The following is a 23,958-nucleotide window of genomic DNA, read 5'->3' as shown; positions in this document are numbered from 1 at the left end:
CAGGAAAGAAACTTTATTCATAATTCTATATTTTAGAACAATCCATTATATTTGTTGTTTAACTTTTTAAGGCATATACTTTTTTTGGAAACTAATTAGAGGTCATGGTACATATGTAATATGCTTTTTGAAACATATAATACTCATTATGTTTTAGAGTAAATTTTAAAAATTGTATAAAATATTTTAATTATGGTTATTTTCTAGTCAGTGATTTGAGGATTTAGTGGGATATGATATGCTTGATGGAAGATGGGAACAGGTTAGTAATTGGTAACTTTTCTATTTCAAAAGGAATAATGAAAATGTAACAAGGAGGGAGTGGAAATGAAAATATAAAGTTAGATTTTTCCAGTGGTTTTGTTAACTACAAAGAAAGTTATATATAAAGAAATAGCATTATATAAATTACTATTACCATGAATTATAACCTTAGCATCACACAAAATGGACTCTGTTTTATAGCTCTTGCTAACTTAGATTCTTAGATAATGCAGACTCTCTTAAAGCAATCTTGACACTGCTGTATTGATGAAAATGCAGCAGGGTCACAAAAGAGAGAACATGCATTTAATCTCCTTTCTCCTTTTCCCTGCCTTTTCTTTTCCCACTCTTTCATTCTCTCTCCAGAAAGTGGGGAGAAAATAGAATAGGGGACACCTTAGGCTGAACGGCAGAAAGTATTGGATTTAGGGACATTCTGTGGTGCCCTATCTACTAGATCAAATTGCAAAGTAGATTGCTTGGACTTTTGTTGCTGTCACTTGTCCCTTTGAGTTCCTCTTTTGTTTTCTTCCTTCATTGCACTACTTCCTGGAGACTGGTACTTGATGCTGTCATCTCATCTCATCAGTTACTCAAAGATGCATCTCATTTAGACTGGTTCTTTTGCTCAGAATTTGACATCCCTTTTTAGTTCCTCGTTTTGACCACCATTCCCTAAGTGTTCCTGGTTTTTCAGGAAGGTATTGTGTTGATATCTGATTAAAATTATCACAGTAATGCCAGAATGAGAATGAGACTCCACTTTCCTAAAGGGAGTTGTTTCTAAACAGGATACCTTTGAAGCTCTTTTCCTAGCTAGGTCACTGTTCTTGGCTAACAACCAGAAAGTAAAGCCATGATTCTTTGAAACAATTCTACCTTTTAACTTTCCCATAATTCAAAATGTCCTTCTCCACAATCTGTCTTCATTAATGACATTTTACAGTGTTTGATATGTGAAAAGATATATATATATAAAATTAAAATTTGCTTATGTTGCCCATGATATGGAACTGTTGTAATTCACTCATATTTTTACTTAACTTTTAAAAATAGAAATTATTTTGGGCCTTTCTGAGTTATCTGTGTTGGTGATTTTGTTACTTTGGTTTTTATTCCATTGATGTTTTTATAGGTGAAACCAAAAAGACAGTTATTTTAACCATCTTGGATGACTCTGAACCAGAGGATGATGAAAGTATCATAGTTAGTTTGGTGTACACTGAAGGTGGAAGTAGAATTTTGCCAAGCTCCGACACTGTTAGAGTGAACATTTTGGCCAATGACAATGTGGCAGGAATTGTTAGCTTTCAGACAGCTTCCAGATCTGTCATAGGTCATGAAGGTGGGTTCCTTTTTTTGTTAAGCATATTCATTTTCTTTTCTATGGATGTCATTTTTTGTCTAGTTCTTTAAAACTTCTGATATTTTTTCCCTTTCATTATTTTGTTGAACTGTGTGTGTGTTAATCTGCATAGAACTTCTTTGGGAGAAGGCTTTATAATGAACTGTTTAGCCAGATTTAGGAGCCTTGCAAACCAATACCATGTTCTAGCTTGCCATTCTCTACTGGTATGATTTTAAGGAAGTTAAACCTGAAATGCTTAGTTTTACCATTTGTTAAATGATTCAAAATATTACTTAATAGGTTTCTTTGTGAGGATTAAGTGAGCTAATAAAGGTAAAGTGCTTAGCATAGTTCCTGGCAAGTATAGTGTATGCCCAAGGGTAGCTGTTGTTATCAAACAGTGAAACATTGGCAACCGGTTAAAAACAAGTAATAGTTTGTAATGAGTGAATATTTTAGCCTGGATTTTATATTGTGTTTGTATATTTTATGAACAAATTGCCAAACCTTATAAAATGTCTTTTTTTCCTTAAAAAACAGTAATTTTCTTGAATTCTTAGTTAATATTTTACATCATATGTAGGGTTTTGCATAAAGGGGCTAATTTTTGTGTGTTTAAAACAGAACAGTGTTTTTGTCTTCGAGTAAGCCTGTTTTGGGCTAAATAGGTATTGATAGCCTGTGTTTCATTACATAGTTTATCTGGAATTAAAAAAATAATTTTACCTTGAATAGTTAATAAATGAAAAGGATATAGATTATGTACTTGGACATCTATTTAATAGATGAGAAAACAAATTGAGACATAGAGAGATTAAAAGACTTGACAGTGTCAGATGGTTAGTGGCTGTGCCAGAAACAGAATGTATTTTACTGTATTACCTTTTCCCTTACTGTACTTCTAACTTGCAAGTTTATTTATCCATGCAAATATTCGAGCCATTTTCAGTACTCTACTTTTATTAATGGTTTGGAATTGCATGTGGTCATAGCAGTAATGAGTAAAAGTGACTAATTCCATAAATCTAACCTAAAGACAGATCATCAACTATCAAAAAGTTATTTGTAACACAATACAGAGTTACTGCAGGAATAGTTAATAATAATGACAACAGTAACACTTATGGAGTGTTTTCTGTGTGGCAGAAACTGCACCTTCATTATTTCACTTAAGTTTAACAGCAGTCCTATGAAATAGGTATAATCGTATACACCAGATTTTCATACAAGGAAACTGAATTTGAGAGAGACTAAATAGCAACAATTATTCAGTGGTAGTGCTTATGCCCAGCTGTGTCAAATCCAAAGCCCATGCTATATAGGGCACCTAGTGAGGAGAGACTTTGTTTTGCTTGAACTCGCGTCTGCTGCAGAACCTGGCAATGCAGGGACTTTTGGTAAATATTTGAAGTTATTTCAGTTGGAAGCATAATGAATTTGAGTAGCAGTGCCTGTGTGAGGGAAGGAAATTAGTGAGAGAACCTGACTCTGCCTCAGGTTAAAGGTGGACATTGGTTAAAGATGATAGCTGAAATCTGGAAAATGAATATGATGATTTTTGTGGACAGAGGAAAAAAAGCAAATTATCGGAATGGAACCATGCAGAACATCAGACTAAGGTGCTGGGAAAGAAAAATTACCCGAGAGGAGAGAGAAGCCTTTGCTGGAGAGGCAGGGAGAAACCAGGGAGAGAGTGTGTTTTCAATCAGTTACTAACTAACATGGTCAAAAAGGGGAGTTAGATCTCGAATGGGCCAAATAAAACAGTAGCAATGGTAGATGAATTTTAAAGGAGGATTGGGGATAGGAAGCAAATATCTAAGGATGACGAACGTAGAGGTCTTCAGGGGGTCCTCCTCAGTGTGGCTTTCAGGAGGCCGCCTGTTCAGTGTTTGCTTCTGGTCTGTGACAAGAGGACTGGAAACTCATAACAATTTCACTTTGCTGTGATCTCCAAAAGCAGTATCTATGGACTGGTATTTTGTATGTTTTTTTTCGTTTGTGTTAGTTTTTTGCTATTTAACTTATCTAGTCATTTATTTTATTCTGTTTTGTAAGAGGGTCAGCCTCTGATGGATTAAGGCAAACAAAACAAAACAAAACACAAAGCCCTGTCCTTCACAGCAGGAAGTTTTGAGAAGCACTGCTTATTGGCTGTGACAGCAAGGAGAGGAGAAACATTGGATAAAACAGATGACAGGGGAGCATTTGGGATTTGTTTTGTTTTGTTGAAGAAATATGCGGAAGAAAAAGAGAATCAAAGTGTTAATGGTATGGAAGGTACAAACAAGAGCTGAGATCAGGAAAGGATAGATGAGATTTAAGGAGGGACTTAGAGCTAGACTAGGCATGCGCTTTTCAGCAGTATGATGAAATTTCTTTTCTAAGGAATACAAAACAATTTGGATGTCTAGGATCAATTTAATTAATTTTAACTGTAGGGCCACTAATGTTGTGAAAGTGCATCCTATGAGCCTGGATGGTGGTGCTAGTGATGAGTTGGAGGGCTCTGAAGACACTGAGGCCCTCCTGCTGGGTACCACAACGTCTTGGAGAAACTGCAGACATGAACACCTGCAGTCTCTTTGGCCCAGATGAACTTCACCTGAAAACAATATTGTGGCCTCGTCAGTTTCCAACAGCTAATTATCTGCAGGAGAGGCAGAGAGGAAAGATTAGTAATTAAAAGAAATGGTCCAAAGGTGTTATTGGTTAAAAATCTGCTTTAGCATATCAATCTAAAACACCAAATTGCATTTATTGCTAGCATGAGTGCTCCCTAGATTTTTTACATTTTCTACATAAAGGTTGGAGTCAATTTCTATTTTTTGCTTACTTTTTTCTCTTCATTCCTAAGCCTTTTCCTAGATTATAAATTATTTTTTCAAAAACATATTAAGCCACAATAGTTCAGTATTTTGTGTATGCTTTATATTACCATGAAAATTGCACAGAGAAATGTGTATCATGACGAGTTTATGAAAGTGAATTACTGAAAACATCATGGTGATTCTTCAGAGATAACCGCTAAACAAATGGGGTAAAAAATAATTGTGCCATGTGAGCTTTTAACAGTGTTAACATTGCTTTTGGCCTAGTGTTGGAGTTTCATTTATGTGATTAGATTTACAATGTGGACTATGCTGAACTTCTGGCTCTAGAATGCATTTTCGATTCATGGGAGGAGTTGCCTTAGTCTCTAACAATGCATTGAATTCTGTAGAATCCTATTTCTACATTTTGTCCTAATGCAGTTGGAGAGCTGCCCAGTGGTAAATATTACTTTCTTTCAAATGTAGTGGACAGAATTTAGAAACATGGGACAATGGATTTTACTATGGTTGCACACTGGGTATAAATGTGCTCTTTATAAATCTGTGCTAGGTGTTTCTCTCAGTCACCCAACTGAGCAGCATCATAATCATTATGTCATGTTCGATGGATTTTAAATTTTTTCTTCTCTTAGGGACAGCGTGAAGCTTTTTTACACAAAGATTTGAACAAGAAATGTGATTCTTTAAAGAAATATATAGAACCGCTCTACTGGAAACACTCAACTTTTTCTTAACTGTTCTTATTGACAGTCTGTGCTTCACATTATTCATATTCCTATGATTGTTTTATCCCATTTTCTTTTTTAGTATAGAGGGCAATTTGGATACTATACATATGTCATGTATACACGAATCTATTAAAATATATTTTCTGTATTTTGGTTTTCAATTAGTTTTATGTACATTGTAGTTGGTGTTTATCTTTGTAAAAAGAATTCTGGTCTTGAAAATAAGTGTCTAAAACACTTAGGTTTATTAAAATGCATTCTTCATTCATATTCTTTATCTGCATTAGGTTAGTCCTAGACACCATATAACAGATCTGCTTTAGAGTTGAAATATGTCACTAACTTTTGGTAAACTCTGGATTTCGTATCAAGATGATCGTCCGGTTATGTAGTCAGACACTTTGTTAGGTAAAGGTTCTTCTGCCTTTCATCTTGGGAAAAAACTAGAAGGCTATTGAGTATCTAGTAAAGTCTTTGTCATCTAAAAATAACATACTCTCAAGACTTTTCTTCTGTCTTTTCCCTTAAATTTGGAAGGCTAAGCACTTATTTTTAAGTTTTTCATTTTCCTGTGACTGTTTGACTTTTCATCCTGGCAGAAGGTATCTTTCTGATATGTCCAGTCATTTTTTCTAGGAGGCATTTTAAATGGACCTGGCTCTTGGGAGTCTGCAATAAAGAGACAGAATACATACCTCCCTTTTGATTATTGCTTAGAAAAAATTTCACACTCTTCTTGCTGTTGACATGATACATTTTCACTAGGCTTACAAGATTATGTGTTTAAGAAATACTTCATTTATCTTTTATTTATGTGCTTCTCTATGTGCGTGTGTGTGCGCATGTGTTTGTGTATATGTGTGTTTGTGTGTATCATACTTCAAATTATATTTTTGCAATATTTTCTTGCAAGTTACTTTCATAGTAACTTTTTAAATTTTCAGAGGGGATATTGATGAAGTAGTATTAGACTTTGAGTGTTTTTACATGTATTAAGTTTGTCTGAATATTTTACTTTCTTTTCTCCTAAGCATTTTATTTTTACTTTTACCTAAAAATGATGTATTTGTTCCCAAATCTCTATGTCTAAACTTGCAACTGCAATTTTATTATTGTGATTATAGATTACCCTTCAACATGGAAATTTTTTGACCTGCATTTTGTTTTCTTGCCATTTGTGTTCTCTTTGCACTTTAGTACTTCATTAAACTTCCATAATTTTCTTTCTGAACCATTAACAAATTTTGTGATTTGAAAAGTTTGAAAACCACGACTCTTTTTGAAAGAGTCACCAGACAACACTCTAGGTGAAATAGCTTAATAACTTCAAGGATTTTTCTATGCTTTTTAGTAATAAATTTTTGTTTTTCAATATTCCAAACTTGCTCTATAAGAAATTCTATATATTGTACAATAGAGAGACACCAGAGTTTCATAGTAGTGTCTATATTTTGTTCACAAGTTTTACAAATACAAAATTTTTAAATGGTATGCTAGCAACGGCTGACTATACGTAGTCTTTCATTTTCATCCCAATCTTTGGACAATCCGATCTAGAAATTCCTGTGCTTTTAAAAGATAAATCTAAGACATAGTCTACTAATGTAATGGTAACTAAATTTTTTTGGTATTGACACACTTAAAATGTGTTTTAAGAAGTGAGCTTGCAGTGAGTGGAGATCGCAACACTGTACTCCAGCCTGGGTGACAGAGCGAGACTCCGTCTCAAAAAAAAAAAAAAAAAAAAAAAAAGTCTTTCTAATGCTTTTGTTTATATTATCCACTCTCCTTAAAATGTTCATTTTGTTAAAATTGTGTTTAAATTTAGTATGAAAAATTATTTTGTGTTTTTAAATTGAAATTAAGATAGTCTCTAAATTAATTAATTCATGGTATTTTAAGAAATCTTCCTGTAAGAAATATTTGTTGTCTTCAGAAATAAAAAATGTGGCAGTTTAAAAAATACTGGAAAACAGTGTTTAAATTTTATTGCTTTATTTCTACTTTTTAAAAAATGTTTGAAGGTATTACTTATATACACAAAAGTTACTTGGATAGCTAACTGAACTAAAACTAAAAGTGACATTTTTAGTGAATGTTTGTGGTTTTTAACTATATGTCTATGCTATACAATTTGATTAAGGATGTTGTCTTCTAAATCTTTTTAAACATCATTCTATCTTTGCATAATAATAATTTTTTAGTGATACAGTTCATTGGTATTTCTTAGCTGTGTTCATCATCATATAAAGCTAGTGAATTGAGCATATTTTCAACAAGTCATATGGCTATTAGCACGCTCCCTAACAGCTTACTTTATGCTTTTAGCAATTTGAAAGACATGTTATGATTTTCTTCACTTTTGTAAAGTATTATATGGAGATAAAAGCCAGGAATAGAAGAGATCTAAAATGTCTCCATCATCCAGGAAGGATAACTGTAACTTTGGCAAAGTTACAGATGTTGATGTACAGATTTGACACCTTTCCTTTGTATTTCTTTTTATAAAACAAAATCATTGATGGTATATGTAAGTTACAACTAAAGAAATGTGATTTTCAGGTATTTGCAAGCATTTTTATGCATGCATTGTGTAAAATCACATTGCATATCAGTGTAAGGATTTGTGCCCTTTTGAAAAGTGAAGGAAGAATTTACTTGTGTTACTATCATGAGGACTTTATTATTTTCTTTACAGAACACTTATGTTCTGGTGCATGTTTTGGAGTGTATAAAAGTTTGTGTTTCCCATTTTAGCATGTGCTTTTGTAACTTTTACATATTGAATTTCCTGAAGTTCTACTACATTGAAGTATTCAGAAGTGGGATAATAAACAATAAGCATGTATAAAGCTTCTAGAAAATTCAAAACAAAACAGCTTTGTAATGTTCTTGGGAAAGGTGCTGTAATAGTTGCATGCTTGGGATTTGGGTTTTGTTGAGTTCAAATGTGAAGTTTATTTTCCATTAAGCATTTATCAATTTACACATTTTACTTGCAGGAGAAATTTTACAATTCCATGTGATAAGAACTTTCCCTGGTCGAGGAAATGTTACTGTTAACTGGAAAATTATTGGGCAAAATCTAGAACTCAATTTTGCTAACTTTAGTGGACAACTCTTCTTTCCTGAGGTAATACTGCAAAGAAAAGTCGATCACAAATATCTAGAAAGAATGGTGTATTTTGAGGAAAATGGGATAGAAAAGCAGCACTATTGTAGTTATTATCTTTCTCTCTTCGCCAGACCTACTTCGTATGAATTCTTTGATGATGTATTTAATTGTTTTTATCTTCGTTCCCATTGCCTCAATATTAAGCCAAGCCAATATTACCCTCTGCCTTGAGTAGTACATTGGACTTTTAATGACTAGTGTCCCTGCAGCACTTGTATTCTTTTCTCTGCTCTAGTTTTTTCTATTCACCATTGTTGTAGAAACCTCCCCAACTTTGTGCTTTGAGATTTCCAATAGTGCTACATTGCTCAGTGAATAAGATTTACGTTCATTAGCTCAGCATTCAAGATCTTCCACAATTAGCCCCTGTCTGCTTGGAGATTAGGTTCCCATGAGTCAGTGGTTTTTATTTATTTTTAAGCCACAGAACTTTTGTTTCAATGAAAATATGTTTGCCTGCACAATTTATAAGGTGAATAAAAATAAAGCAGGAGATAGTTCATATTCAATAACGACAGATGGATTGATTTCTTTCTGTATGACATAGAGGTCATTGAATACAACACTGTTTGTGCATTTGTTGGATGACAACATTCCTGAGGAGAAAGAAGTATACCAAGTCATTCTGTATGATGTCAGGACACAAGGTAATTCAGAATTTAATTTTAATTTTTTTTGGTATATTCTTTTCGTAAAAGAGAAAATTGTTATCTCTGTATTTAACAATTAGATGCATACCAATTTTTAAAATGTTACTTTATTATGTGTCCCCTAGAAATGTTAGATCTAAAAAACATTAGCACCATATGGGAATACTTATCTTTATAGACTAGGGAAAAAAGCCCTGAAACGTTTTGCTAAATGGTTACTTACAGAATAAAATTCATTTCCGAAGGTAGAATTTTTTTGAAATTAATTTGAGACTTACAAGCCAATTTGAATTTTGGACCAATTATATGGATAAATCAAATTTAGTCTTTTCTTTTTGCGACAGGGTCTCACTCTGTCGCCAGGCTGGAGTGCAGTGGCGCGATCTCAGTTCACTGCAGCCTCCGCCTCCCAGGTTCAAGCGATTCTCCTGCCTCAGTCTTCCGAGTAGCTGGGACTACAGGCGTGCATCACCACGCCCAGCTAATTTTTGTATTTTAGTAGAGACGGGGTTTCACCATGTTGGCCAGGATGATCTCAATCTCTTGATCTTGTGATCCGCCTGCCTCGCCCTCCCAAAGTGCTGGGATTACAGGCGTGAGCCAACACACCTGGCCCAAATTGAGTCATTTTTAAGCAAATTATCTGGGTACTTTCCTCAGTTTCTATTCAATTTCTATAATTCTGATAACCAGTATAACCCCAATAATGACAGTAATATGTGAAGTGAAGAAATTCATGATCTTCCACCTGAAAGAAAAATGGAATGTGGCTTTTGTTAACCTGAAGATTTGTTAGAGAATAGAACACTTTTGATTACCTTAATGTTTCGGAGAGTGAGGTTATGTTTCCAGAGATTAAAAGCTAATGCCAAATCACTGTTAGATTCCTCCCTGACATTTTTAGGAGTTCCACCAGCTGGAATCGCCCTGCTTGATCCTCAAGGATATGCAGCTGTCCTCACAGTAGAAGCCAGTGATGAACCACATGGAGTTTTAAATTTTGCTCTTTCGTCAAGATTTGTGTTACTACAAGAGGCTAACATAACTATTCAGCTTTTCATCAACAGAGAATTTGGATCTCTAGGTTTGTGTTACTCTAGAATGAATGGGGTTTCCAGGCAAGTGCTTACTAATATTCTACTTGTGTGGATGAAAGCCATTGCTAAAATCAGGGACAGGAGAAAATTAATATTTCTTCATTCAGGACAGAACTTTATAACTTCTTTATTTTTGAAAAGATTAAAGGAATTATCTATTTTCACAGAAATGCTATGTAATTAACATAACATTTCAGCAGCATACAGTAATTTAGGCTGTCTGCGGGTCTACTAATCTACGCTGGGCTTGGCCATGGGTGGCTCTATTCCATATGTCTGTCATTCTTCTCCGGGACCCAATGGTAGCACGAAAAACCAAGTGAAAATGTGTCCGGAATTAGTGGGTTCTTGGTCTCCCTGACTTCAAGAATGAAGCCGCAGACCCTTGCGGTGAGTGTTACAGTTCTTAAAGGCGGCGGGTCCGGAGTTTGTTCCTTCTGATGTTCAGATGTGTTCGGAGTTTCTTCCTTCTGGTGGGTTCATGGTCTCGCTGGCTCAGGAGTGAAGCTGCAGATCTTCACAGTGAGTGTTACAGCTCTTAAGGAGGCACGTCCGGAGTTGTTCGTTCTTCCCGGTGGGCTTGTGGTCTCGCTGGCTTCAGGAGTGAAGCTGCAGACCTTCGCAGTGAGTGTTACAGTTCATAAAGGCAGTGTGGACCCAAAGAGTGAGCAGTAGCAAGATTTATTGCAAAGAGCGAAAGAACAAAGCTGCCACAGTGTGGAAGGGGACCCGAGTGGGTTGCCATTGCTGGCTCGGGCAGCCTGCTTTTATTCTCTTATCTGGCCCACGTCCTGCTGATTGGTAGAGCCGAGTGGTCTGTTTTGACAGGGCGCTGATGTGCGTTTACCATCCCTGAGCTAGATATAAAAGTTCTCCACGTCCCCATCAGATCAGTTAGATACAGAGCATCGACACAAAGGTTCTCCAAGGCCCCACCAGAGCAGCTAGATACAGAGTGTTGATTGGTGCACTCACAAACCCTGAGCTAGACACAGGGTGCTGATTGGTGTATTTACAATCCCTGAGCTAGACATAAAGGTTCTCCACATCTCCACCAGACTCAGGAGCCCAGCTGGCTTCACCCAGTGGATCCCACACAGGGGCTGCAAGTGGAGCTGCCTGCCCGTCCCATGCTGTGCGCTCGCACTTCTCAGCCCTTGGATGGTCGATGGGACTGGGGGCCGTGGAGCAGGGGGTAGCTCTCGTCCGGGAGGCTCGGGCCGCCCAGGAGCCCATGGAGGGTGTGGGAGGCTCAGACATGGCGGGCTGCAGGTCCCGAGCCCTGCCCCGCGGGAAGGCAGCTAAGGTCCGGTGAGAAATGGAGCGCAGTGCCCGTGGGTCGGCACTGTTGGGGGACCCAGCACACCCTCCGCAGCCGCTGGCCTGGGTGCTAAGCCCCTCATTGTCCAGGGCCAGCAGGGCCGGCGGGCTGCTCCGAGTGGGGGGGGCCCGCCAAGCCCACGCCCACCCGGAACTCCAGCCGGCCCGCAAGCCCCGCGCACAGCCCCGGTTCCCGCTCGCGCCTTTCCCTCCACACCTCCCTGCAAGCTGAGGGAGCCGGCTCCCGCCTAGGCCAGCCCAGAAAGGAGCTCTCACAGTGCCCCAGTGGGCTGAAGGGCTCCTCAAGTGCCACCAAAGTGGGAGCCCAGGCAGAGGAGGTGCCGAGAGCGAGCGAGGGCTGTGAGGACTGCCAGCATGCTGTCACCTCTCAAAAATGTGTAAGGCCCTCTGAGGTCTAGGGTTAGAACCAGCACATCATCATTTTTATCTTGTTCTATTGGCCAAAACAAGTCACATATCCAAATTTAAAGTCTAGAGGCGGGGAAATACGCTTTTCCCACAATGAGACACCCATGATCCATCACATGGTAAAAATTATGGATATAGGAAGGGGTGAGGAATTGGGACCAATAATACTAGTTACTGAAGGTGCTTTTAGGAAAGGCAAAAAACTCACAATGGGATATTATTGTAAACATTTAGATAATTATAAAACATTTTTGCAACCTATTCAATTAGGAGCTATCAATGTCACATATACCACGGTTCCTGGAATCCTGAGTCTGAAGAACCAAACAGTAGGAAACCTAGCAGAGCCAGAAGTTGATTTTGTCCCTGTCATTGGCTTTCTGATTTTAGAAGAAGGGAAAACAGCGGCAGCCATCAACATTACCATTCTTGAGGTAAAACTCTTATATATTTTTCCTTATTATTGTATTGAACCTGAAGTAACTACATAGAAGGTAGAAATTGATGGAAGAGTCTATCTATAACATATAAGAAGTAACATTTAGTAAGACACTTCTAGTAACTTTGCATTTTAAGACATCAAGTTTCATGAAAACTAAGTTTACCTGAGTTTTTTCTATTAGTAAAAAAAAAAAAAAATTACTCTGAATTTAATATCAGGTTTGGACACTCTACAATTATAATACCAGAAACTTGGTGAATTCTTTTCTGCTTGTTCCCCCCACTGGTACCTTTAAATCATCTTATTTCTTTTCTTGATTTTGTTGTTGTTTGTTTTTTTAATCTGTTCTTGTTTAGATAGACAGGCCTGCTGTTACGTATTTTATTATAGACATGTCTGTGATAAAGAATTTTCTTAGGGCAGTCCCCTTTGAGATGCCATAGACCTAAGAGGTTTCAAGGAGTATTTTGATTACTCCAAAGGATTCTTTGGACCAGAAAATCCATGTATGTCAGAATCTTTGTTGGTAGTAGGACCGGTTAAATTAGAGATAGGGAGAAACTCACTAGAGGCAGATGGCACAAAATACGATTATGGTTACGTTAAGCTTAACATAATCATTAGTGATTGAAATTACATTTTAAAGAATTTTTCATATTGTGGAATCTCATGTTGTTTTGGGACTCAGTTACCTAAATACATTTCCAAGAGGTTTATAAAAATGGTACTCATGGAGGGAGTAGGAGATGGTGTGTAGGACAGGGGAAGGGAAAGAGGGAGAAAGCATGAATATTGCAGTTGAAAAAATATTTTTAAATTACTATGTATTTTGGGAGTTCTATTTTAAAATGTATTTTATTATCTTGGAGGCTTGTACTTTTACAAAATTATAAGTGGTGTAAACCATCTACCAACTGAAGTCAGTAACTTATTTTGTTGATTACTGTGGCACTGTGACCTAATATAACAGTATAAAAATTCCAAAGCTGTAAAATTAAAGGTAATATTATGTCAGTATATGGGATATAACACGAGATTTGATAAAGCTTTCAAGTAAGTTATCTTTCAAATGTATACTCTATTAATAAAAATATAAATAAATGGATTGATTATTCCTTAGATATGTTAGTTTTTAAAGCAGAGAATACACAGTCACCCTTATTTTCTCTGAGGAGTCTAGATTTTTTTGAACATGGGGTTTTTGGTTCCACCTTTATTTCATCTTAGATCTTTGCAACCTTTTCTGCTTGCTAAGTAGCACTAGATTAAGAGACTGCAGGCCTATGCATGTAGGAGCAAGCTGCCCTGGGGAGTGGTAGGGAGGAGGTATTGCATGGGGGATGGGGGACAGTAAGAGTAGGCACAGCAGTCCTTCTATGTCACTGACCTTGTAACTCATGTTGGTCCATATATTACATAAGACAATCTAGAGACCATGATTTTCACTTATATTTTCACATGGAAACATGACTCCATTAAATAAAGTCAGGAGAAAAGCATATGTTAGTGAGTGTGTACTGACATTATATATGCATAAATATACACACACATTGTGTTTCTTTGTAAATATTGATGGCTGGCTGATCACTCTTGACATGGATTTTGCTAATCCTTATGTTTTTGGTACCTGCCTTATTTTCATTGCTATTATGTGGACTGGTGATTAATAATAATAGCTATTAATTTTAAAGCATTTTCTCTAGGCCACTCTACACGTATGATTTGTAATCATTATTACAATCTCCTGCCCAAAAGAGCTATTATTGCCTCATTATAGAGATAGTAGAATTGGAGTCCTAAAATTTAAGTAACTTACTTAAAATTATAAAATTTGGTACTAGGCCTCCTTGAACTGCAGAGTCTTTCTTTTTTCATGGTATTCTATTCCTCCTTCTACACACTGGATATTAAGGTGATTTAAAATGTTTGTTCATATTATGTTTAAAATAATTAGGCTTATATATTTATATAATTGGTTTACATGTTATATAAATCTAGATTAAAAATGTTAAAATATTTAAGTGGTTTCATGTGGGTCAACCTAATTACTTCCTGTACAACCAAGTATAAGTTTAATACTTTTATGTTTATTTTTTCTAATTTACATCTGTCTACTTTATGGTTGCATTTTTTTTTATATTCTTTTTTTTTTTAGGTTTTTTTTTTTATTATACTTTAGGTTTTAGGGTACATGTGCACAATGTGCAGGTTTGTTACATATGTATCCATGTGCCATGTTGATTTCCTGCACCCATTAACTCGTCATTTAGCATTAGGTATATCTCCTAATGCTGTCCCTCCCCCCTCCCTCAACCCCACAACAGTCCCTGTAGTGTGATGTTCCCCTTCCTGTGTCCATGAGTTCTCATTGTTCAATTCCCACCTATGAGTGAGAACATGCGGTGTTTGGTTTTTTGTCCTTGCGATAGTTTACTGAGAATGATGTTTTCCAGTTTCATCCATGTCCCTACAAAGGACATGAACTCATCATTTTTTATGGCTGCATAGTATTCCATGGTGTATATGTGCCACATTTTCTTAATCCAGTCTATCGTTGTTGGACATTTGGGTTGGTTCCAACTCTTTGATATTGTGAATAGTGCCGCAATAAACATACGTGTGCATGTGTCTTTATAGCAGCATGATTTATACTCCTTTGGGTATATACCCAGTAATGGGATGGCTGGGTCAAATGGTATTTCTAGTTCTAGATCCCTGAGGAATCGCCACACTGACTTCCACAATGGTTGAACTAGTTTACAGTCCCACCAACAGTGTAAAAGTGTTCCTATTTCTCCACATCCTCTCCAGCACCTGTTGTTTCCTGATTTTTTTTAATGATGGCCATTCTAACTGGTGTGAGATGGTATCTGATTGTGGTTTTGATTTGCATTTCTCTGATGGCCAGTGATGATGAGCATTTTTTCATGTGTTTTTTGGCTGCATAAATGTCTTCTTTTGAGAAGTGTCTGTTCATGTCCTTTGCCCACTTTTTGATGGGGTTGTTTGTTTTTTTCTTGTAAATTTGTTTGAGTTCATTGTAGATTCTGGATATTAGCCCTTTGTCAGATGAGTAGGTTGCAAAAATTTTCTCCCATTCTGTAGGTTGCCTGTTCACTCTGATGGTAGTTTCTGTTGCTGTGCAGAAGCTCTTTAGTTTAATTAGATCCCATTTGTCAATGTTGGCTTTTGTTGCCATTGCTTTTGGTGTTTTAGACATGAAGTCCTTGCCCACGCCTATGTCCTGAATGGTATTGCCTAGGTTTTCTTGTAGGATTTTAATGGTTTTAGGTCTAACATTTAAGTCTTTAATCCATCTTGAATTAATTTTTGTATAAGGTGTAAGGAAGGGATCCAGTTTCAGCTTTCTACATATGGCTAGCCAGTTTTCCTAGCACCATTTATTAAATAGGGAATCCTTTCCCCATTTCTTGTTTTGGTCAGGTTTGTCAAAGATCAGATAGTTGTAGATATGTGGCATCATTTCTGAGGGCTCTGTTCTGTTCCATTGATCTATGTCTCTGTTGTGGTACCAGTACCATGCTGTTTTGGTTACTGTAGCCTTGTAGTATAGTTTGAAGTCAGGTAGCGTGATGCCTCCAGCTTTGTTCTTTTGGCTTAGGATTGACTTGGTGATGCGGGCTCTTTTTTGGTTCCATATGAACTTTAGAGTAGTTTTTTCCAATTCTGTGAAGAAAGTCATTGGTAGCTTGATGGGGATGGCATTGAATCTATAAATTACCTTGGGCAGTATGGCCATTTTCACGATATTGATTCTTCCAACCCATGAGCATGGAATGTTCTTCCATTTATTTGTATCCTCTTTTATTTCATTGAGCAGTGGTTTGTAGTTCTCCTTGAAGAAGTCCTTCACATCCCTTGTAAGTTGGATTCCTAGGTATTTTATTCTCTTTGAAGCAATTGTGAATGGGAGTTCACTCATGATTTGGCTCTCAGTTTGTCTGTGATTGGTGTACAAGAATGCTTGTGATTTTTGTACATTGATTTTGTATCCTGAGACTTTGCTGAAGTTGCTAATCAGCTTAAGGAGATTTTGGGCTGAGACAATGGGGTTTTCTAGATATACAATCATGTCATCTGCAAACAGGGACAATTTGACTTCCTCTTTTCCTAATTGAATACTCTTTATTTCCTTCTCCTGCCTGATTGCTCTGGCCAGAACTTCCAGCACTATGTTGAATAGGAGCGGTGAGAGAGGGCATCCCTGTCTTGTGCCAGCTTTCAAAGGGAATGCTTCCAGTTTTTGCCCATTCAGTATGATATTGGCTGTGGGTTTGTCGTAGATAGCTCTTATGATTTTGAGATATGTCCCATCAATACCTAATTTATTGAGAGTTTTTAGCATGAAGGGTTGTTGAATTTTGTCAAAGGCCTTTTCTGCATCTATTGAGATAATCATGTGGTTTTTGTCTTTGGTTCTGTTTATATGCTGGATTACATTTATTGATTTGCATATGTTGAACCAGCCTTGCATCCCAGGGATGAAGCCCACTTGATTATGGTGGATAAGCTTTTTGATGTGCTGCTGGATTCGGTTTGCCAGTATTTTATTGAGGATTTTTGCATCAATGTTCATCAAGGATATTGGTCTGAAATTCTCTTTTTTGGTTATGTCTCTGCCAGGCTTTGGTATCAGGACGATGCTGGCTTCATAAAATGTGTTAGGGAGGATTCCCTCTTTTTCTATCGATTGGAATAGTTTCAGAAGGAATGGTACCAGTTCCTCCTTGTACCTCTGGTAGAATTCAGCTGTGAATCCATCAGGCCCTGGGCTCTTTTTGGTTGGTGAGCTATTGATTATTGCCACAATTTCAGAACCTGTTATTGGTCTATTCAGAGATTCAACTTCTTCCTGATTTAGTCTTGGAAGGGTGTATTTGTCAAGGAATTTATCCATTTCTTCTAGATTTTCTAGTTTATTTGCATAGAGGTGTTTGTAGTATTCTCTGATGGTAGATTGTATTTCTGTGGGATCGGTGGTGATATCCCCTTTTTCATTTTTTATTGCATCTATTTGATTCTTCTCTCTTTTCTTCTTTATTAGTCTTGCTAGCGGTCTATCAATTTTGCTGATCTTTTCAAAAAACCAGCTCCTGGATTCATTAATTTTTTGAAGGGTTTTTTGTGTCTCTATTTCCTTCAGTTCTGCTCTGATTTTAGTTATTTCTAGCCTTCTGCTAGCTTTTGAATGTGTTTGCTCTTGCTTTTCTAGTTCTTTTAATTGTGATGTTAGGGTGTCAATTTTGGATCTTTCCTGCTTTCTCTTGTGGGCATTTAGTGCTATAAATTTCCCTCTACACACTGCTTTGAACGTGTCCCAGAGATTCTGGTATGTTGTGTCTTTGTTCTCGTTGGTTTCAAAGAACATCTTTATTTCTGCCTTCATTTCATTATGTACCCAACAGTCATTCAGGAGCAGGTTGTTCAGTTTCCATGTAGTTGAGCGGTTTTGAGTGAGTTTCTTAATCCTGAGTTCTAGTTTGATTGCACTGTGGTCTGAGAGACAGTTTGTTATAATTTCTGTTCTTTTACATTTGCTGAGGAGAGCTTTACTTCCAACTATGTGGTCAATTTTGGAATAGGTTTGGTGTGGTGCTGAAAAAAATGTATATTCTGTTGATTTGGGGTGGAGAGTTCTGTAGATGTCTATTAGGTCCACTTTATGTAGAGCTGAGTTCAATTCCTGGATATCCTTGTTAACTTTCTGTCTCTTTGATCTGTCTAATGTTGACAGTGGGGTGTTAAAATCTCCCATTATTATTGTGTGGAAGTTTAAGTCCCTTCGTAGGTCACTCGGGACTTGCTTTATGAATCTGGGTGCTCCTGTGTTGGGTGCATATATATTTAGGATAGTTAGCTCTTCTTGTTGAATTGATCCCTTTACCATTATGTAATGGCCTTCTTTGTCTCTTTTGATCTTTGTTGGTTTAAAGTCTATTTTATCAGAGACTAGGATTGCAACCCCTGCCTTTTTTTGTTTTCCATTTGCTTGATAGATCTTCCTCCATCCCTTTATTTTGAGTCTATGTATGTCTCTGCACGTGAGATGGGTTTCCTGAATACAGCACACTGATGGGTCCTGACTCCTTATCCAGTTTGCCAGTTTGTGTCTTTTAATTGGAGCAGTTAGCCCATTTACATTTAACGTTAATATTGTTATGTGTGAATCTGATCCTGTCAATATGATATTAGTTGGTTATTTTGCTCATTAGTTGATGCAGTTTCTTCCTAGCCTCGATGGTCTTTACAATTTGGCATGTTTTTGCAGTGGCTGGTACCGGTTGTTCCTTTCCATGTTTAGTGCTTCCTTCAGGAGCTCTTTTAGGGCAGGCCTGGTGGTGACAAAATCACTCAGCATTTGCTTGTCTGTAAAGTATTTTATTTCTCCTTCACTTATGAAGCTTAGTTGGGCTGGATATGAAATTCTGGGTTGAAAATTCTTTTCTTTAAGAATGTTGAATATCGGCCCCCACTCTCTTCTGGCTTGTAGAGTTTCTGCCGAGAGATCAGCTGTTAGTCTGATGGGCTTCCCTTTGTGGGTAACCCGACCTTTCTCTCTGGCTGCCCTTAACATTTTTTCCTTCACTTCAACTTTGGTGAATGTGACAATTATGTGTCTTGGAGTTGCTCTTCTCGAGGAGTATCTTTGTGGCATTCTTTGTATTTCCTGAATCTGAATGTTGGCCTGCCTTGCTAGATTGGGGAAGTTCTCCTGGATAATATGTTGCAGAGTGTTTTCCAACTTGGTTCCATTCTCCCCGTCATTTTCAGGTACACCAATCAGACGTAAGTTTGGTCTTTTCACATAGTCCCAAATTTCTTGGAGGCTTTGTTCATTTCTTTTTATTCTTTTTTCTCTGAACTTCCCTTTTTGCTTCATTTCATTCATTTCATCTTCCATCAGCAATACCCTTTCTTCCAGTTGATCGCATCTGCTACTGAGGCTTCTGCAATCTTCGCGTAGTTCTCGAAACTTGGCTTTCAGCTCCATCAGCTCCTTTAAGCCCTTCTCTCCATTGGTTATTCTAGTTATCCATTCTTCTAATATTTTTTCAAAGTTTTTAACTTCTTTGCTATTGTTTTGAATTTCCTCCCGTAGCTCAGAGTAGTTTGATCGTCTGAAGCCTTCTTCTCTCAACTCGTCAAAGTCATCCTCCATCCAGCTTTGTTCCGTTGCTGGTGAGGAACTGCATTCCTTTGGAGGAGGAGAGGTGCTCTGCTTTTTAGAGTTTCCAGTTTTTCTGTTCTGTTTTTTCCCCATCTTTGTGGTTTTATCTACTTTTGGTCTTTGATGATGGTGATGTACAGATGGGTTTTTGGTGTGGATGTCCTTTCTGTTTGTTAGTTTTCCTTCTACCAGGCAGGACCCTCAGCTGCAGGTCTGTTGGAGTTTACTAGAGGTCCACTCCAGACCCTGTTTGGCTGGGTGTCAGCAGCGGTGGCTGCAGAACAGCGGATTTTCGTGAGACCACAAATTCAGCTGTCTGATAGTTCCTCTGGAAGTTTTGTCTCAGAGGAGTACCCGGCCGATTGAGGTGTCAGTCTGTCCCTACTGGGGGGGTGCCTCCCAGTTAGGCTGCTCAGGGGTGAGGGACCCACTTTAGGAGGCAGTCTGTCCGTTCTCAGATCTCCAGCTGCGTGCTGGGAGAACCACTACTCTCTTCAAAGCTGTCAGTCAGACAGGGACATTTAAGTCTGTGGAGGTTCTTGCTGAGTTTTTGTTTGTCTGTGCCCTGCCCCCAGAGGTGGAGCCTACAGAGTCAGGCAGGCCTCCTTGAGCTGTGGTGGGCTCCACCCAGTTCGAGCTTCCTGGCTGCTTTGTTTACCTAAGCAAGCCTGGGCAATGGCGGGCGCCCCTCCCCCAGCCTCGCTGCCACCTTGCAGCTTGATCTCAGACTGCTGTGCTAGCAATCAGCGAGACTCCGTGGGCATGGGACCCTCCGAGCCAGGTGCGGGACACAATCTCCTGGTGTGCCATTTTCCAGGCCCGTTGGAAAAGCGCAGTATTGGGGTGGGACTGACCCGATATTCCAGGTGCCATCTGTTACCCCTTTCTTTGACTAGGAAAGGGAACTCCCTGACCCCTTGCGCTTCCCAAGTGAGGCAGTGCCTCGCCCTGCTTCGGCTCACGCACAGTGCACCTCACCGACTGTCCTGCACCCACTGTTTGGCACTCCCTAGTGAGATGAAACCGGTACCTCAAGCAGAAATGCAGAAATCACCCGTCTTCTGTGTCGCTCAGGCTGGGAGCTGGAGACCAGAGCTGTTCCTATTCGGCCATCTTGGCTCCACCTATGGTTGCATTTTTGTATCTTCTGTATACTAATTATACAGTTTAATTTAAAAACAGTTTCTGAGGGTTAATTACTTTGAGAGTATAACTAAAGGAATGTAATGAGTGTAATTTTTTCAGGATGATGTACCAGAGCTGGAAGAATATTTCCTGGTGAATTTAACTTATGTTGAACTTACCATGGCTGCTTCCACTTCATTTCCTCCCAGACTAGGTATGAGGAGTTTCTTGTTTGTTTCTTTTAACTCACTTCAGATGAAATGAAGAAACTTCGTTTTTGAATCAGAAGTGATCATTGTGCTGTTTTGTTAATCTTGGCTATGTGTTAAAATATGATGGCCTTTTATATTTATTTTTGATACTCTCATATATTGCAATTTTTACAATGAACAATGTAAAGACATTAAAAATTATTGTGTGATGTTCTTTAAATTTTACAACTATTTTATAAACAAATTTGTAATCCTCAAAATAGCTCTTTGGAAGGTATTTTCCTTTCATTTTCTTTTAAAATTAGCTGTTTTCAGTAGATCTCCAAACTCTCAGATGTTTTTATTTTCTTTCAGGTTAAGCAGTGCTGATGTTTGCTTCTTTGTTGCTTTGTTGTGTTCTCTGCTTCTTTTTTGACCTTTTATCTTTTTCTTTTCATGCTTTTAGAAAAGACTCAGTTAATTCATTACAGACTGAAAGGTAAAACCTGAACCTTGGTACAAACTTATCTAGATTCCTTTGAAAAGATGTATTCCTATGTTTAAACACAAACTTCTCTTTCAGTGTGGACATTTACTACTGGGAAATTTTGTCTGAAGCCTGTGGGTGTGATGGCCCAGTAGAGGGTGGTGCTGAGTTGATTAGAAGGGGTGCTGGACAGGGGAAAGTTAATTTGGATTAAAGGAAGAGAAGCATGGCCAGGAGCAGTGGCCTGGGAAACAGGCATTCCTCATTCATTTCTGAAGCTCACTGTGATAACTTTGAAAATATTGAAAGGAAATAATCAGTTTCTAACCTATTGTTTGAATAGTTTGAGTTCTTTTACTAAAGAAATAGATGATTCCAATGAGTAGGCTGTTTACATCAAGTATTATTACGAGATATTATTCACACTAAGACAACTAACGAAACAATTCATATTTCTTTCATCCTCTTACTGAGATAATTTGAATAGTTAACTTCTCTTGAGTGGTTTCTAATGCTCCTATTTCAAGTGCTTTGTACCTTAGTAATGTCATTACTTACATCTTCTCATTTTACAGATGAGGTAGCTTAGGCTAAGAGAAGCTGTGTAATATGCCCCAAATCACACAGCTAGAGAGTGGTAGAGCTGACTTCAATGGTGTGGTCTGATTTTAGAATCTCTGCTTTTTAGCCTCTTGTCTGATGGACGCAAACCCTGATTTTATATGCTTTCCTGGACAGTGTTGTTCTTTTCACTCTGCAGAGAATTACACTCTCCCTACCCTTTCCCCATCCAGGCAGCTACCATAAGTGTCCTAGACTAAGGTAGCACCTCTGAAATTTAAAAGGTAAAGAACAAAGTATTAAAAACAAAAATCAAAACCAAACCAAAAAACCAATCAGGAGCAGGATTAGTTAATATTTTAAGACTAGTCCAGGAGCAGGGTTAGTAATATTTTAAGACTGAAACCGAAAAGCCAACCAGAAGCAGAGTTAGTTAATGTTTTAAGGTATTGGTAACATACTAAGTTTGGTGGATAGAATAAAAATAAAAAGAGAAGATAAGTTTACTTTGATATTAATCTCTCTTGACTTCACCAGACTTTTTCCCCATCTTTCCCATGTGTCTGTACTTCTGTTTGTATCCATGTCTCTCTGTGTCTCTTTTGCACACCTCTCTTTTCTCTGTACCTTTCCTTGCACTTCTCTTTTCATTTATTTTTCATTTTTTTCCTCTTTCTACTCCTTCCAACTGTCCCCATTTTCCTTTCCTCCTAAAATAGTGATATTATAGAATAGAGATGCCAAATATGTTTTGACTAATTAAAATAATAGAAACAAAATAGTAATCTCAGTTGTTTATTATTTTATACTGTTCTCAGTTGATTAAATTTCTATAAATCAGTGGCTCTTGTTAGCCAGAAGTATCCTTATTCAGATGTGATAAGCATTGTCTCTTTATTTTCTTAAACATCTTTTGAGTAATGTTGATAATACCTGTATATTATGAATTATATAATTTCAAAGGTACTGTCTTTAAGTCCTATATCAAAAATATTTTTAATCATTTATATGTATTTTAAGATATGCTTCTATGTTTTTTTAGATTCAGAAGGTTTGACTGCACAAGTTCTTATCGATGCCAATGATGGGGCCCGAGGTGTAATTGAATGGCAACAAAGCAGGTAAGGCCAAGGCTGCGTGAGAGCCCTCTTCTGGGTTTCATATTATTTACTATCTACCAAATAAAATTTTAGAAGGGAAAAATTAATGTTTTTTTGTCTTTGTTTTTTTTACTATATTATAGGTTTGAAGTAAATGAAACCCATGGAAGTTTAACACTGGTAGCCCAGAGGAGCAGGGAACCTCTTGGCCGTGTTTCCTTATTTGTGTATGCTCAGAATTTGGAAGCACAAGTGGGGCTGGATTATATCTTCACCCCAATGGTGGGTTTCAAAATCTATCACAGATGACTTTTACAAATTATTTTATAATCATTATTCCTTGAGAATTACAGTGATTTAGTTCCCATATAAATAAATTATTATTAAAAACCATTGTATATTTCACAGTAAATTAGGACAGAAGATTTCCACATGGTAAAATAGTTCCTTTAACTATTTTAGTAAGTATAAATTGAATTTTCATTACTATTCTAAATATTATTCTGTATGTATTAACTATTTCATTACAGTATTTGATACTAGAGAATACAAGCTGCAATATTAAAGAATTTATATCATTAGATAATCTTCCCGGAATGTTTCTTACACTTCTCGAAAATTTTAACTCTTTCATTTCTTTGTTTTTGCTCACTGAAACACGTTTAGTGTTTTAAAATACTTTTACTTGGTCTCTTCATGCCTTTTATTTCTTAGCCAAATGTTTACTTTCTTCTCTTCCCCTATAATTTTTTTGGAGACAGAGTCTCGCTCTGTCACTCAGGTTGGAGTGCAGTGGTGCGATCTCGGCTCACTGCAACCTCCATCTCCCAGGTTCAAGCAATTCTCCTGCCTCAGCCTCCCGAGTAGCTGGGATTACAGGTGGCCACCATCATGCCTGGCTAATTTTTTTTTGTATTTTTAGTGTATTTTATATTTTTAGTGTATTTCACCATGTTGGCCAGGCTGGTCTCAAACTCCTGGCCTCAAGTGATCAGCCTGCCTCGGCCTCACATAGTGC

At 37.5% G+C, this 23,958-nt stretch overlaps 1 protein-coding gene across 1 annotated transcript in view; it reads left to right on the top strand.

Annotated features, from left to right (window-relative positions):
- The window catches only part of ADGRV1 (adhesion G protein-coupled receptor V1), a 597,511-nt gene that overhangs the window by 127,713 nt on the left and 445,840 nt on the right, over positions 1 to 23,958 (top strand). Inside the window, exons 34-41 of the mRNA XM_032156840.2 lie at positions 1,400 to 1,609; positions 8,177 to 8,307; positions 8,897 to 8,996; positions 9,904 to 10,083; positions 12,116 to 12,279; positions 20,722 to 20,815; positions 22,883 to 22,961; positions 23,084 to 23,222. Coding sequence (XP_032012731.1) covers positions 1,400 to 1,609; positions 8,177 to 8,307; positions 8,897 to 8,996; positions 9,904 to 10,083; positions 12,116 to 12,279; positions 20,722 to 20,815; positions 22,883 to 22,961; positions 23,084 to 23,222 — 1,097 coding nt within the window. The remainder of the gene's footprint in view (positions 1 to 1,399; positions 1,610 to 8,176; positions 8,308 to 8,896; positions 8,997 to 9,903; positions 10,084 to 12,115; positions 12,280 to 20,721; positions 20,816 to 22,882; positions 22,962 to 23,083; positions 23,223 to 23,958) is intronic.

The sequence above is a fragment of the Hylobates moloch genome, unplaced genomic scaffold (genome assembly GCF_009828535.3).
Source record: "Hylobates moloch isolate HMO894 unplaced genomic scaffold, HMol_V3 SCAFFOLD_6, whole genome shotgun sequence".
Taxonomy (NCBI): Eukaryota; Metazoa; Chordata; class Mammalia; order Primates; family Hylobatidae; genus Hylobates; species Hylobates moloch.
Note: the sequence above shows the minus strand (reverse complement) of the source record. Positions and strands in the feature narration are given on the sequence as shown.